Here is a 13,414-nt window from a genome sequence, read left to right on the forward strand (position 1 = left end):
GAGGGTGGTACAAGATAATCTTTAAGGTCCTTCCAACCCAAACCAGTCTGGGATTCTGTGATAAGGCTCATTTTGGGGTGTCACTGCCCCCAGAGCCCCCTGCCCACCCCTGTGGCTGGTCCCTGTGGTTCCCCCTCCACATTGACCCCATTCCTCTGCTCCCAGCAAATGGATGATGCCGTGCACACCTTCGAGACGCTGCTGCACCAGGAGCTGGGGAAGCTGCAGGGCAAGGACGACCTGTGCAAGTCCATCCAGCGCATCCTCGAGAGGGTGCTCAAGGTGAGGCCTTTGGTGGCCTGCAGTGGCCTTGTCCCAGGGCCAGGGAAGATGCCAGGAGTGATGGTGTCCACTTCAACAAAAGTCTTCTGGGGAAATACTTCTCTATATTGAGGTTTTCATGGAGAGGGGGAAATCCCCTGGAGGAGCCAGGTCCCTGTCACTGTAAAAGCCACCCAGGGTTCGGATTGGCCCCCAAACCTTCCTTCAGGCAGCCATGGAGGAGTTGGCTTCTCCCCAGGCTCAGGCATCCCGGGAAGCAGCTGGAAAGAGGGATGTGAGGGCAGAGGAATCTGTTCACTCCTCTACAAATGGGGGGCGGGGAGGAGGCAAAACTTGGGGGTTTGTCCCCGAGGTCAGGTGGCTGCCAGTCCTCAGTCCTCTGTGCCCTGGGGCACCCTCTCACTCACCCTGCAGAAATTCGACTACGACAGCAGCACGGTGAGGAAGAAGTTCTTCAGAGAGGCCCTGCTGCAGATCACCATCCCCTTCCTGCTGAAGAAGCTGGCACCCACCTGCAAGGGGGTAAGAGGGCAAAGTCTGGGGTGTGGGGAGGGACCACCTCTCCCTGCAGAGGGGCTGGAGTGTCCCTCCTACCCGGGCTGAGCCGCCCGTTCTCCCGGCAGGAACTGGCCAAGTTTCAGGAGCTGATCTTTGAGGACTTTGCCAGCTTCATCCTGGTGGAGAACACCTACGAGGAGGTGGTGCTGCAGTCAGTCATGAAGGACATCATGCAAGGTAGGGTCCCTGGCACCTGTGTGAGGAGGGGTGACCCCGTGCTGGGGGCTGTGTGAGGAGGGTTGACCCCCTCTGCAGGGTGCTGTACAAGAAGGGGGAGACCCCAAACAGGGTGCTGGAGGTTGGATGAAGAGGGGGTGACCCCTGTGCAGGGTGCTGGGTTCTGTACAAGGGGAGGTGACCTAGTGAAGGGTGCTGGGGGCTCTGTGAGGAGGGGGTGACCCTGTGCAGGGTGCTGGGAGCTGCACAAGGAGGGGTGACTCTGTACAGGGTCCTGGGGGCTGCACAAGGAGGGGTGACCCTGTGCAGGGTGCTGGGGGCTGCACAAGGAGGGGTGACCCTGTTCAGGGTCCCGGGGGCTGCACAAGGAGGGGTGACCCTGTTCAGGGTGCTGGGGGCTGCACAAGAAGGGGTGACCCTGTACAGGGTGCTGGGGCTGCCCCAGCATCAGCTTTCCCACAGGTTGAGCAGTGGGTGGGACGCTGAACCCCCTTGCCCAGCTCCAGACCCCACTCCCTGTCCCCACGGGGAGGACTGGCAGAGGTGCCCCAGGCTGGCGGGTGCCCGCAGCCCCCCTGACCCCGCTCTGCTCCCCCCCCAGCCGTGAAGGAGGCGGCGGTGCAGCGCAAGCACAACCTGTACCGGGACAGCATGGTCCTGCACAACAGCGACCCCAACCTGCACCTGCTGGGCGAGGGCATCCCCATCGACTGGGGCGAGGAGTACCCGGGGCAGCCCGAGCCCGAGCCGGCCGGGCAGGGCGACCGGCGCCGCAGGGCCAGGCAGGTGGTGTCGGTGATCCAGGACGACGAGGGGACCCTGCCCTACGAGATGGGCACCGAGCCGCGGGAGCTGCAGGATCCCGGAGTGCCACCCAGCTCCCCGGGTGGGGTGAAGGAGATCCGGGAGGCGCTGGCACAGGAGAGCCCCGGGGACGGCGCCGGGGAAGAGGAGGAGGAGCAGCAGCTGACGAACGGCACCGATGCCACGCGGGAGGGCGGCGCCGGCGAGGAGGGGGTGGCAGGGTCTGTGCCGGGGGGTGTCACCCCCCGAGGTCCTGCCAGTGAAGGGGATGGGCTGCACCGCCCCACACCGGCATCGCCTGGAGCCGAGGCCCCGTCCGGGGCTGGGATGAGACGTGTTGCACCAGCGCCGCCTGTGCCCAGAGCTGAGGGCCCAGCAGGGGCTGGGGGGCAACGTGCCACACCAGCATCTCCTGTCCCTGGAGCTGAGATCCCATCAGGGCCTGGGGAACAATGTCCTGCATCAGCATCTCCTGTGCCCGGAGCAAAACGTCCTGCACCAGCATCCCCTGTCTCTGGAGCTGAGATCCCATCAGGGGCTGGGGAACAACGTCCTGCACCAGCATCCCCTGTCTCTGGAGCTGAGATCCCATCAGGGGCTGGGGAACAACGTCCTGCACCAGCATCCCCTGTCTCTGGAGCTGAGATCCCATCAGGGGCTGGGGAACAACGTCCTGCACCAGCATCTCCTGTGCCCGGAGCTGAGATCCTGTCAGGGGCTGGGGAAAAACGTCCTGCACCAGCATCTCCTGTCCCTGGAGCTGATGTCCCATCAGGGGCTGTTGTGCCACAGGCCACGCCAAGATCATCCTTGCTGGCATCACCTGTGCCCAGAGCCGATGTCCCCTCAGGGGCTGAGGTGCCACACGCCACACCAAGATCATCCGCGCTGGCATCACCTGGAGCCAACGTCCCAGCAGAGCCCAGCCTGCCCCACGCTGCACCAGCATCCCCCAAAGCCGATGTGCCAGCAGAGGTGCCCCACGTCACACCAGCATCGTCCCCTGCCCCCGGAGCCCAGAGCGCCGGGACAGAGCGTCACCGGCCCAGCGACCAGGAGACGGGCGAGGATGTGACCCCTCCGGGCCCCCCGCAGCCCACGGGCACCACAGAGAGCGGGGAGGGGGTGCAGACTGAGTTCTAGCCCAGCCCCCCCTGCTGTGGACTGGCCCCGGGGACGCTGGGGGTTGGGGAGGGGGAATAGGACCCCTGCCGGGGATGGAGAGCAGCGCCGCGGGAGAGGGAGGGGATGGGAACACCGAGACCTTACTGCCTTGCCGGGGGTCCCCGCTGCCGTGAGGGGCTGGCCACAGCCACCGGGTCGGACTAGGGGTGGCCCTAGCCCGGCACAGGGCACCCCCTGCACTCTGCTCTGTCCTTCTTCTGCCTTATTTCCTTTTCTACTGAAGAGATGCTTTACTGAAGAGATGCTTTATCTGCCCCCCAGCACAAGTGCCTGGGGCTGCTGGGGGGGGCTGGCACTCGCCCCACTTGGGCTGGGGGTGTGGGATGCTCTTGGCTGCCCCGGGGTCATCCCCTGCCCCAATCCCAGGGGTTTCCCGGGAGCTTGCTCACCACCACCCCACCCGGCCGGCTCCGGGAGTGCCAGTGGGAGTGGGGGCTGCAGGGGATCGTGGAAAACGCGAGGACAAGCAGGGGCACGGCAGGGATACAGCCATGCTGGGGAGTGCTGCTGAGGGGGTGAGAGCTGGGGCAAGCACGGGCTCGTGGTACCCAAGCTGGGCTCACAGCCTCCAGGCCAGGCTTATGGCACCCAGGCTGGGCTTGTGCTAGCCAGGCTGGGCTTCTGGTACCCGGGCTGGGTTCATGTTGTCCAGGCTGGGCTCACAGCACCCAAGCTGGGCTCACACACCCAGAGTGGGCTTGTGGTACCCAGGCTAGGCTCATGCACACAGGCTTGGCTCATGGCACCCAGGCTGGGCTCACAGGTCACCCTCACCCCGGGGTCTTCTAGCAGCTATTTAAGTTCAGAGTGACACCTCTGGGGGAAGGGACACTCACGCCGTGTCCCCAGCCGTGCCTGGCAGGACTGGGCTGTCTCCAGGCTCAGCTTGCTGTGCAGTGGAGGGATCCCAGCCCTTGCCCTCTGGAGCTGCCCATTTCCATGCTCGGGTAGTTTCTCCAGCTCTCAGGCTTGGCGGGTTTTGGCACCTGCAGTGAGGGTCGAGCAAGGAGCTGTGGTTTGCTGACACCCCCCCAGCAGCCCTGCCCGCTGTGGGGAGAGGGATGGGACGGCTGCAGCCCCCCCACAGGGATGCCACAAACCCTGGGGCTGGGGGGGATCTGCAGGACTCGGGGAGGGGGGTGAGACACGTGCACGTGTGTGCACCCAGCAGGGCCCAGCACCCGACACTCACCTGTGCTTCAGGTGCCAGTTCCTGCCCCACAGGGGGGGTGCCCAGCCTAACCCACTCGGGGAGGCCCCCCCACAAAGTGCCTTGCTTTGGGAAACTTAAAATCTGTCTCTTCCAGGATATTTTATTAAGAAAGATATACAAATGTTTAAAGATATGCTTATAATAATTAATAAAACGGGAAAGCTTTATTTAAAGCCAGAGGAGGCTGTCCTTATTCCTGAACCTCCCTCCTGGGGAGTAGGGCTGGGGACCCCCATTCCTACTGTGACCAGGGGGTGTCACGTCCTGAGAGCACCCAGCAGTGACATGAAGCAGGAGCAGAGTGACTGAGATGATTTTATTAAAAGGGGTGTCCTGAGGAAGCAGCAAGAGGCACCTGGAGCAGCACTGCCCCCCTGGCTCGGGGGCTGCTCCGACCCCATCCCTGAAGCACTGGCAGGAGGGGGGGGGGTGAGGGGCAGCAGGACCCCCCAGCATCCCCTGAAGGCACTGTGTGAAGAGGGGCTTGGTGCAGGGCAGCCCTGGGGCAGGAGGGCAGGGGGCCCTGTCCCCAGCGTGTCCCCTTCCTCAGCAAGTCACCGGGCCATTCCCGTTCCAGCCAGGATGAACCTCCTCGAAAAGTGGGGAGGGGAAGGAAATGCCCAGCACCCCCTCGCTGTCACCTCCCAGCCAGAGGTCCCTGAGAGCCAGGGGACAGCCACCAGCGTGGCAGTGCTGGCCATGGGGCTCCCCGTCCCCAGCACTGCCCCCTCACAGCGGGGCCAGCACCGAGAGCCCCACAGCAAGTCCCTGGGGCTCTGCGTCCCACCCGGCACAGGGGACAGGGACAGAGCCAGCAGAAGTGACAGCAGCTATTCCAGACAGAGCAGCAGGAGGTGGGGGCCCGTGTCCCACCGCCCCAGGGGGGTCTAACCCCGGCCGAGCAGGGGGTACACCACAAAATAGCCCAGCGTGGAGCCCGTGATGGCCCCCAGGAAGATCCAGGCGTTGTAGGACATCACAGCCAGCATCACCAGGTAGCCCAGCACCACCTGCAGCACGTGGAACAGCGTCTGTCCGACGTGGTACCGGAACCACCTGTGGGACAAGATGGGAAACCCCATCACTGAGGGGCCGGGACAGCCCACGGCCCCCTCCTGGCCAGGATCCCAGAGCAGCCAGGGACGGGCCTGGGGAGCAGGGAGAGGGATGGGGGCTGCAAACAGCACCACAGGGGGAAATCCTGCCCCAAAGGGGATTTTATTAAGAAAAATAGGATGTTATAGGGGAGGACATTATTAAGAGGTTGGCAGTTAAGAGCAGCCTCAGGGATTAAACATGAGAGGAAAAACCCAGGGCTCCAAAGGAAGGAATCGCTGGGAATCTGCTGCTTGTGCCCATCCCTGAACCATGAAGACCCTCCTGCACCCACAATGGCTCTTGGGGGAAAAATGAGCTTTTAGACATCTCCCAGAACGCCAGAAGGGACTGGGATGCCCCTGGAGCCACTTCCCCAAGCTGTACAAACAGCCCTTTCCTGGGGGAAAGCAGTTCCCTGGAACACCTCAGCTGCCTCCTTAGAGCCCTTCTCCCCTCCTGCACTGGCCAAGGGGACACAGACCCCTCCCTGAGCCCCCCACTGCCCACCAGAGGGTGCAAAGGGGGGTCTCTGAGGTACCTGCCCTGCGCAGGGTCGGTGTCCCCCTCCTGGGGCTCCGTCAGGGCCTCCTGGCTGAGGCTGCGGGGCAGTGCCAGCAGCGCCCGCCGCAGCAGCACGGCCTTGCCCATCTTCAGGGCCTCGTAGAGCACAGACAGCAGCAGGATCACCAGCACAGACAGCACCATCCCTGCAGCACACGGCTCGTGTTGGCCAGGCTGGGCTCACACATCCAGGCTGGGCTCACACACCCAGGCTGGGCTCACACATCCAGGCTGGGCTCACACACCCAGGCTGGGCTCACAATATCCAGGCTGGGCTCACAATATCCAGGCTGGGCTCACAATATCCAGGCTGTGCTCACACACCCAGGCTGGGCTCACAATATCCAGGCTGGGCTCACAATATCCAGGCTGGGCTCACAACATCCAGGCTGGGCTCACAATATCCAGGCTGGGCTCACACATCCAGGCTGGGCTCACACATCCAGGTTGGGCTCAAGGAACCCAGGCTGGGCTCACACACCCAGGCTGGGTTCACAACACTCAGGCTGGGCTCACACATCCAGGCTGGGTTCACAACACTCAGGCTGGGCTCACACACCCAGGCTGGGCTCACACACTCAGCCTGGGCTCAAGGAACCCAGGCTGGGCTCACACATCCAGGCTGGGCTCACACATCCAGGCTGGACTCACACCCAGGCTGGGCTCACACACCCAGGATGGGCTCACACATCCAGACTGGGCTCACACACCCAGGATGGGCTCGTGGTACCCAGGCTGGGTTTGTGGTACTGCAGGAGAGACACCCCAACACTGCCCATCACCAGGGAGGGGCTGTTGGGGCCGGGGGGGTGTCCCAACATGCTTGGGATCCGTGGGATCCTTCCTTATCCACAGGATAAGGGGGAGGGTTCCTGAGCTGGGCAGCAGGTTTGAGAAGTGGTAGAGGATTTATTTAGCCCAATCCCCCCCCTGAAATTCCTAGGGAGGATTTTTTGGAGGGGGTTGCTCTGAAAAAAATATACAACTTTGCCTCGACTCCACAAAAACGTGGGAGTTACAACACGATGCTGGGAGAATAATTTAATGAGGGAAAAAAACAGTGTAAAAGGAACTGGGAAGCTGAGACATCACTGAGTGACCTGGGAGGGTTGGCAGGCTGAGATGGGGTGCTTCCCACACTTCCCTGTTTCCTGCTCTTGGCATGGGAAGGTGCCCTCCAAGCCCTGGGAGGGAGGGATGGAAGGATGGATGGATGGATGGGTGTCCCAGGGCCTACCTGTGGGGCTGTGGACATTCCAGAAGTCAAAGAGCAGCACTGCTGTGTCCGAGAAATAGAAGGTCATCTGGAAAAGAGACCAAGGAAAGGGCAGCACGAGGAACCCCTCGGGATCCACTCACCCACCAGCCCAGAGGGTTGAGCTGATGCTCATCTGGGGTTTTACCACATGGTGCAATCTTTTTTCCCCAGTTCCTGAAACAGGAAGAGGAACTTGCACTGACAATCCCAGTCACGCTGACTGGATTAAACTCTTCCCTTGACCTCCAGCAGGACAGGTCTCACCTCCAGCAGCAGCTCCTGTGCATGTCTGGGCTGTGAGAAAAAGCCAGTTTAGCCCTGTGGCAAAGAGAGACCAGTTCAGGACTCTCACTTCCCAGAGCTGAGAAGGGAAGGTCTGTGGGGACAGGTGGAGGCTGGTGGACACCACCCACAGCCTGATGAGAAACCTCCCAGGACAGAGAAACCTCTTGCATTGCTGGAACATCCAAAATCTCAATCCCCAGGGCACCCAGAGCCATTGTGACCAGCCAATAATGTGTCTCCCTGGCAGAGGAGCATTGTCTGTCTGTCCAAACTGGGGCTGCCAGGACCTACGAAGGCACCACCCCCCTCCTTCATCAGGCTGAAACAGGAGGAACAAGAACTGCTCTTGTGCAACAAACCCAGCTGCAGAGCTCACACCCAGCTGCCAAGTCATTGAATCACAGAATCAACAGGGTTGGAAAAGACCTCCGAGATCATCGAGTTCAACCCTTGACCCAACCCCACCTTGTCACCCAGCCCATGGCACTGATGCCACATCCAGGCTCTGCTCAAACCCCTCCAGGGACGGGGACTCCACCCCCTCCCTGGGCAGCCCATTCCAAGGGCTGATCCCTCTCTCTGCAAACAACTTCTGCCCAATGGCCAACCTAAACCTGCCCTGGGGCAGCTCCAGGCTGTGCCCTCTTGTCCTGCTGCTGGTTCCTGGCAGCAGAGCCCGACCCCCCCCGGCTCCCCCCTCCTGGCAGGGAGTTGCAGAGAGTGAGAAGGTCTCCCCTGAGCCTCCTCCTGTCCAGGCTGAGCCCCCCCAGCTCCCTCAGCCTCTCCTCACAGCTCTTGTGCTCCAGACCCTTCCCCAGCCTCGTTGCCCTTCTCTGGACCTGCTCCAGCCCCTCCATGTCCTTCCTGAGCTGAGGGGCCACAACTGGACACAGCACTCCAGGGGTGGCCTCACCAGTGCCCAGCACAGGGGCAGAATCCCCTCCCTGCTCCTGCTACACTGTTCCTGAGCCAGGCCAGGATCCATTGGCCTTCTGGGCCACCTGGGCACACACTGGCTCACGTTCAGCTTCCTGTCAATAGGTAAAAGCCTTGCTCGTTTCACCACAAAAAGTGGAATTTTGTTGGGATTTTTATCCTGCCGTTGGTGAATCTCTCTAGGAAGTGTTCCTGGAGCTCCTCTGCCACACTGATACGGCTCTGGCAGAGTATCCCCACCGTTACTGACACCAGCAGATGTGACTGACTGGCCTGGCCTGAGCCAGAAATACCCTCCAATAACCGAGAGTCATTAGAGACTGGCTCTAATTACACCCTTCGGCCTCTCTCTACCCAGAGCACATTAGCACATGTAATTGGCTCACCCTTTTAAGCTTCCTTTTGGCCATGGATTAATGGTAATTAGCCTTTAAATGAAGCTATTTCTCCTTTACAGGTTTCACCCACAGGTCTGCAGAGTGGTGAAAGGAGGAGGTGACTGTTTTAGGGGCAAGGGAACAGAATCATAGAGTCATTAAGGTTGGAAAAGCCCTCCAAAATCATCGAGTCCAAACACCCCTAAACCACGTCCTCAAGTGCCATGTCCATGTATTTTGAACACTTCCAGGGATGGTGAATCCACCACTTCCCTGGGCAGCCTGTACCAAAGACCCAGGAGATCCCCTTGGCTGTGCCAGGTCTCCCAGCCTGGGCTGAAGCCATGTGCCTTTGGGTGCCCAGCATGGGCCAACAGCCCCTCAGCCCAGTGGGATTTCTCCAGAGATGGCACCTGGCTGGGGGAGGTGTGGTGGGCAAAGGTCCAGGGGGCAAGTCCTAAAAATGCCTGCCCTGTTTCCAACAGGGAAGAGTCCTCACTGCCAGGGCGATGGGACAGGCCCAGGGATGGTGGATGGAGGGATGAGCTCCTGCCCTCACCCCCTGCCCACGCAGCAGGCATTGAGCAGTGCCCGGGTGAGGCTGCGCCCGGTCCCTCCTCCGCGCCTCGCAGGAATTTCACAAGGAAACACAGCTGCTGGAAAACACCCTGTGCTGCCTCTGCTCCTGTGCTGCCTCTGCTCCTGTGCATTCAGTGGCTGAATCCACTGCCGTTTTGGGGTTATCCTGAGGAAAACCAGCGGTGCCTGCACGGAGCAGGGTCAGGCATCCCGACCTGCTGCTCCGGTCCGACCGGGACACCTGGTCCTGCCCATCGGGACAAACCTGCCTCCCTGCAGCACCCGACCCCTGCTGAGCAGCACACCATCCCAGGAATGCTGCAGCACCCTGCTGGGGTCTGGGGAGGGGTCCCCAAACTGGGATTCCCCTGGGGGATGGTGTCAGCCACCCTCTGGGCCTCGCAGGGATGCTGCTGCCAGGAAATCGGGGGGATCTGGGAGCCTTAAACACCAAATAGAATCACTAAATAGTTTGGGTTGGAAGGGACTTTAAAGCTCATCCTCATCCAGGATTTCAAGGCCACGGGCAGGGACACCTTCCACTAGCCCAGGTTGCTCCAAGCCCCGTCCAGCCTGGCCTTGGACACTTCCAGGGATGGGGCACCTAAAATCCACATCCAAGCTGGGAGCACAAAGCAAACCTGCTGCAGGGGGAGGCAGTTCAGGGCCTGAGCTGTGCCTGGAGCTCCTGCTGCAAGAGCCTGGTGGTGCTCCCAGCACAGCCCTTCCCTGGGCAGCGGGAGAGCAGGACACGGGGGAGAGGGACACGAGGAGAGGGACACGGGGGAGAGGGACACGGGAGAGAGGGACGGGGGGAGAGGGACGGGGGGAGAGGGACATGGGAGAGAGGGACACGGGGGAGAGGGACACGGGAGAGAGGGACACGGGGGAGAGGGACACGGGAGAGAGGGACACGGAGGAGAGGGACACGGGAGAGAGGGACACGGGGGAGAGGGACACGGGGGAGAGGGATGGGGGGAGCGGGACACGGGGGAGAGGGACGGGGGGAGCAGGACAAGGGAGAGAGGGACACGGGGGAGCCTTCGGGTGAGGATGTGCTGGCACAGGGGTGCGAGGAGCAGACAGACAGACGGACTGACAGACTGACAGACTGAACGACATCCCCCCCGTGCGCAGGCTGGTGCAGGGGCCGAGAGGGGACCGGGGCGAGGGGGGGACCGAGGCAGGCGGCGGTACCCGGGGGGGGGACGACACACCGGCGATGCCTCAGCCCGCAGGAAGGTTCCAGCGGGATTTCAGGCGCCCGCAGGGGGATTCGCGAGGTCCCAGGGGGGATTTACAGGGGGATTCGCGAGGTCTCCGGGGGGGATTTACAGGGGGTTCACGGCACCATCCGCGCCCGGGGCGCGCACCCGCGGGCTCCCCGGTCCCCCTCCCCGGGCTCACCTGCATGGTGGCGGTCGGGCCCCGGCCCGTGCCGTGCCAGCCGGGGCTGTCTCGGGGCTGTCGCCGTCCCGGGGCTGTGTCGGGGTTGTCGCTGTCGCTGTCGCTGTCGCGGTGGGTGACGCGCGCGCGGGGTTCCCCGGGAGCTGTAGTGCCGCGGGAGCGCGCCTGGGGCGGGGCGGGGCCGGTCCCTCCCGCATCCCGGCGGGGCTCGGCATCCCCCGGGAAAGCCGGTCCTCGCCCCTCCGCCATCCCCTCTCGCTTCCCCTTTCCTGCTGGCTCCGTTCCCAGCTCCCGATCCCAGCGCCCACGGGTTTTTCTGCTGGTTTCCCTTCCCCTCCTCCTTCTCCCCCCGTCCTGCTGCCGCCCCGGGTTTGGACAGAAAGGATTTTAGGGCGGTTCACTCTCCCGGAGAGGAGAATTTTCCAGGGAAACCTCAAAGTTTTTAGTGCCTAAAGAGGCTCCAGGAGAGCTGGAGAGGGACTTGGGACAAGGGCGTGGAGGGACAGGACAAGGGGGAATGGCTTCCCACTGCCAGAGGGATGTTGGGATGTTGGGATGTTGGGATGTTGGGAAGGAATTCTGCCCTGAGAGGGTGGGGAGGCCCTGGCACAGGTTGCCCAGAGAAGCTGTGGCTGCCCATCCTCGGGAGTGTCCAAGGCCAGGTTGGACAGGGCTTGGAGCAACCTGGGCTGGTGGGAGGTGTCCCTGCCCATGGCAGGGGGTGGGATGAGAGGGTCTTTAAAGTCCTTTCCAGCCCAAACCACTCTGGGTTTCTATGGCAGGAAAGACCAAAGGGAAGACCAAACTTTCCCTCCAGCTGTGGCTTTCTGGAGGGAACAGGGAGTGCTGAACTACCCCTGCCTCAGTTTCCCCAAGTGCCAGCAGGTGCTGATGCCCACAAAGGTACCCAGTGCCTGCCAGGGGATTTGTGTATCTATCCCAGTCTGGGAAGGAAATAGGAGGTTACAGGCAAAACACTGCTTTGGGTAGTGAGTGAATTTTTCCTTACAGGTGGAACCAGAGTTATTCAAGGTGTGTTTGCTGCTCGAAGTGAGAAAAAACACTGGATAAACCTACAAACATGCTACTTCTCTTTAAAATATTTCAAAAGTTTCCATGGAAAATAAACACATTCTTTGGCAGCCACAGCTCCTGTGGGTTGTGGTCTGCATGGCTGGTGAGATGGGGAGTGTGCATGTGCAAAAACACAGGGGAAAATGCTGCAAAAATGAGCAATTTATGCAAAAAATATAATAATTTTAAAAAAAGTTGTGTTTTTTGGCGTGTTCTGCTGGTTGCCATTCTCTGCCCAGGATCTAATGTGTCCCTGGAGTTGGAATTGAATTTTCCTTTTGCAAAACCAGAGAAGTGCCAGCCCCTTGGCACTGCCTGACCTCTGCCCACACCACAGGCAGTGCCCACCCCCCGGGCACAACCAGCTTCTCTTCCCCTTCCAGCTCCCTGTGGAAAGGGAGTCTCTCCATGGCAGGGAGAGGGGTTTTGGCTGCACCTCTGACTCTGTGTGCCCATGGCTGGCTGCAGGTGAAGGGGCAGTGCCAGGGGGTTCTTTCAGGGGTGGGAGCAGCTCCAGGGGGGAGAAAAGCCCCACGGGCAGGGTTAGAGGGGCTTTACAGGGCAGTGCCCCACACGACACCCAGCATGTTAGAAATGCACCCAGGGAGCAGAAATTCAATGCCAGAGTGGAAAATCACTTTTCAAGGTGCTCAGACCCCTGGAAGTAGCCAGCAAGGTGGTGACACAGCAGGGAGTGCTCCTGCACCCCAAAAAAGATGCTACACCAGGGATGGAGGTAGTAAAGAGCAGCACAGCCACACACACGAGTGGGCATTGCTTAAGTCACTCCCGAGGGACTGTGCCCCCCTAAAAGCTCCCTTTGCTGCTCTCCTTGAGCCCCAGTGCAGAGTCTGGCCTGGCTGCCACCCTGCTCTGCTGGCACTGGCAGCAATGCCCAAGCTCACCTGGGCACAGGTGAGTCAGGGCATCGGAGCCTGGGCACCGATGGGTGCTGAGAAAACCAGGGGTGCAGCACAAAGCCAGCTGAGGGCTGGGGGATCTGGGGGCTGTGTCCACAGAAATAGGGGTGCTGGGAATCCAACCACGGCTCAGGTGCCACTTGCAGAACCCTCTGCCCTCAGGGCTTGGCCTGGGCCACACAGCCCAGTGAGAGTGGGGTTGTTAGAGGGAAAAGGTGCTGGGAATAACAAAAACGAGGTGGTAAGGAGAAATGCTGCAGCACTGGGGGCAAAGGGCTGCAATTCCTGCTCCAGAGACAATGCTGGGCAGCTCAGTGTTGCTCAACACCACTAAAACCCCTCTCTGGCCCTCCTTGGGAGTTCCAGACCCAAAACAGAGGCAAGATTTGGGGGGATGTGCATTTTTCACCCCTTTGCAGCCCCTGCTGTCTGGCTGGGCTGGAGCTGCTGGAGCAGCCACTGGCAGCACCACATGGACCTGGCTGGGCTCTCCCAGGCTGACTGGGCTTCTCAGGCAGGTCCTGGGGAAATGAGGCTCCAACTGTTTGTGCACTTGACCCTGGCAAAGAAAATTCCCTTTCCTGCCCCTCCTCCCAAGCTGGCTGTAGGTCTGCTCCTTGTCTTTCTTTTTTCTTTAGCAGACAGTTCCCAGTGCTTATAATTATATAAACCTCCCCCAAGCAGTCATTAAATCAGCACC

At 61.1% G+C, this 13,414-nt stretch overlaps 2 protein-coding genes across 3 annotated transcripts in view; one reads left to right on the forward strand and one right to left on the reverse strand.

The window, feature by feature from the left end:
• Positions 1 to 4,392, forward strand: part of NIBAN2 (niban apoptosis regulator 2) — a 30,680-nt gene extending 26,288 nt beyond the window's left edge. Inside the window, exons 11-15 of one of the 2 annotated variants that reach the window (XR_010435492.1) lie at positions 166 to 282; positions 697 to 804; positions 906 to 1,017; positions 1,619 to 3,678; positions 3,757 to 4,392. Coding sequence is in view for 1 of the 2 variants with exons in the window: in XM_064677132.1 (XP_064533202.1) it covers positions 166 to 282; positions 697 to 804; positions 906 to 1,017; positions 1,619 to 2,964 (1,683 nt within the window). In the remaining variant the exon portion in view is untranslated. Of the gene's footprint in view, positions 1 to 165; positions 283 to 696; positions 805 to 905; positions 1,018 to 1,618 lie in introns of both variants that reach the window. The other variant, XM_064677132.1, reaches the window with a different exon arrangement.
• A 124-nt stretch (positions 4,393 to 4,516) lies between these two features.
• On the reverse strand, positions 4,517 to 10,984 carry SLC31A2 (solute carrier family 31 member 2). Its single transcript, XM_064677140.1, has 4 exons — positions 10,721 to 10,984; positions 7,116 to 7,182; positions 5,856 to 6,024; positions 4,517 to 5,275 (listed from the first exon to the last, which is right to left on the reverse strand). Exons 1-4 carry the CDS (start codon positions 10,967 to 10,969, stop codon positions 5,107 to 5,109), a joined length of 654 nt encoding a protein of 217 aa, XP_064533210.1. The 5' UTR covers positions 10,970 to 10,984; the 3' UTR covers positions 4,517 to 5,106.
• Between the last annotated feature and the right edge of the window lie 2,430 nt (positions 10,985 to 13,414).

This window comes from Pseudopipra pipra, chromosome 20 (assembly GCF_036250125.1).
Source record: "Pseudopipra pipra isolate bDixPip1 chromosome 20, bDixPip1.hap1, whole genome shotgun sequence".
Lineage (NCBI taxonomy): Eukaryota > Metazoa > Chordata > Aves > Passeriformes > Pipridae > Pseudopipra > Pseudopipra pipra.

Excerpts from the sequence above, each read along its gene's own strand:
- SLC31A2 (XM_064677140.1), bottom strand. The coding sequence starts at position 10,969 with ATGGCGGAGGGGCGAGGACCGGCTTTCCCGGGGGATGCCGAGCCCCGC. Across the intron at positions 6,025-7,115 it reads GAATGTCCACAGCCCCACAG|GGATGGTGCTGTCTGTGCTG; the intron begins GTAGGCCCTGGG and ends CGTGTGCTGCAG. Across the intron at positions 5,276-5,855 it reads ACCGACCCTGCGCAGGGCAG|GTGGTTCCGGTACCACGTCG; the intron begins GTACCTCAGAGA and ends CTTGTCCCACAG.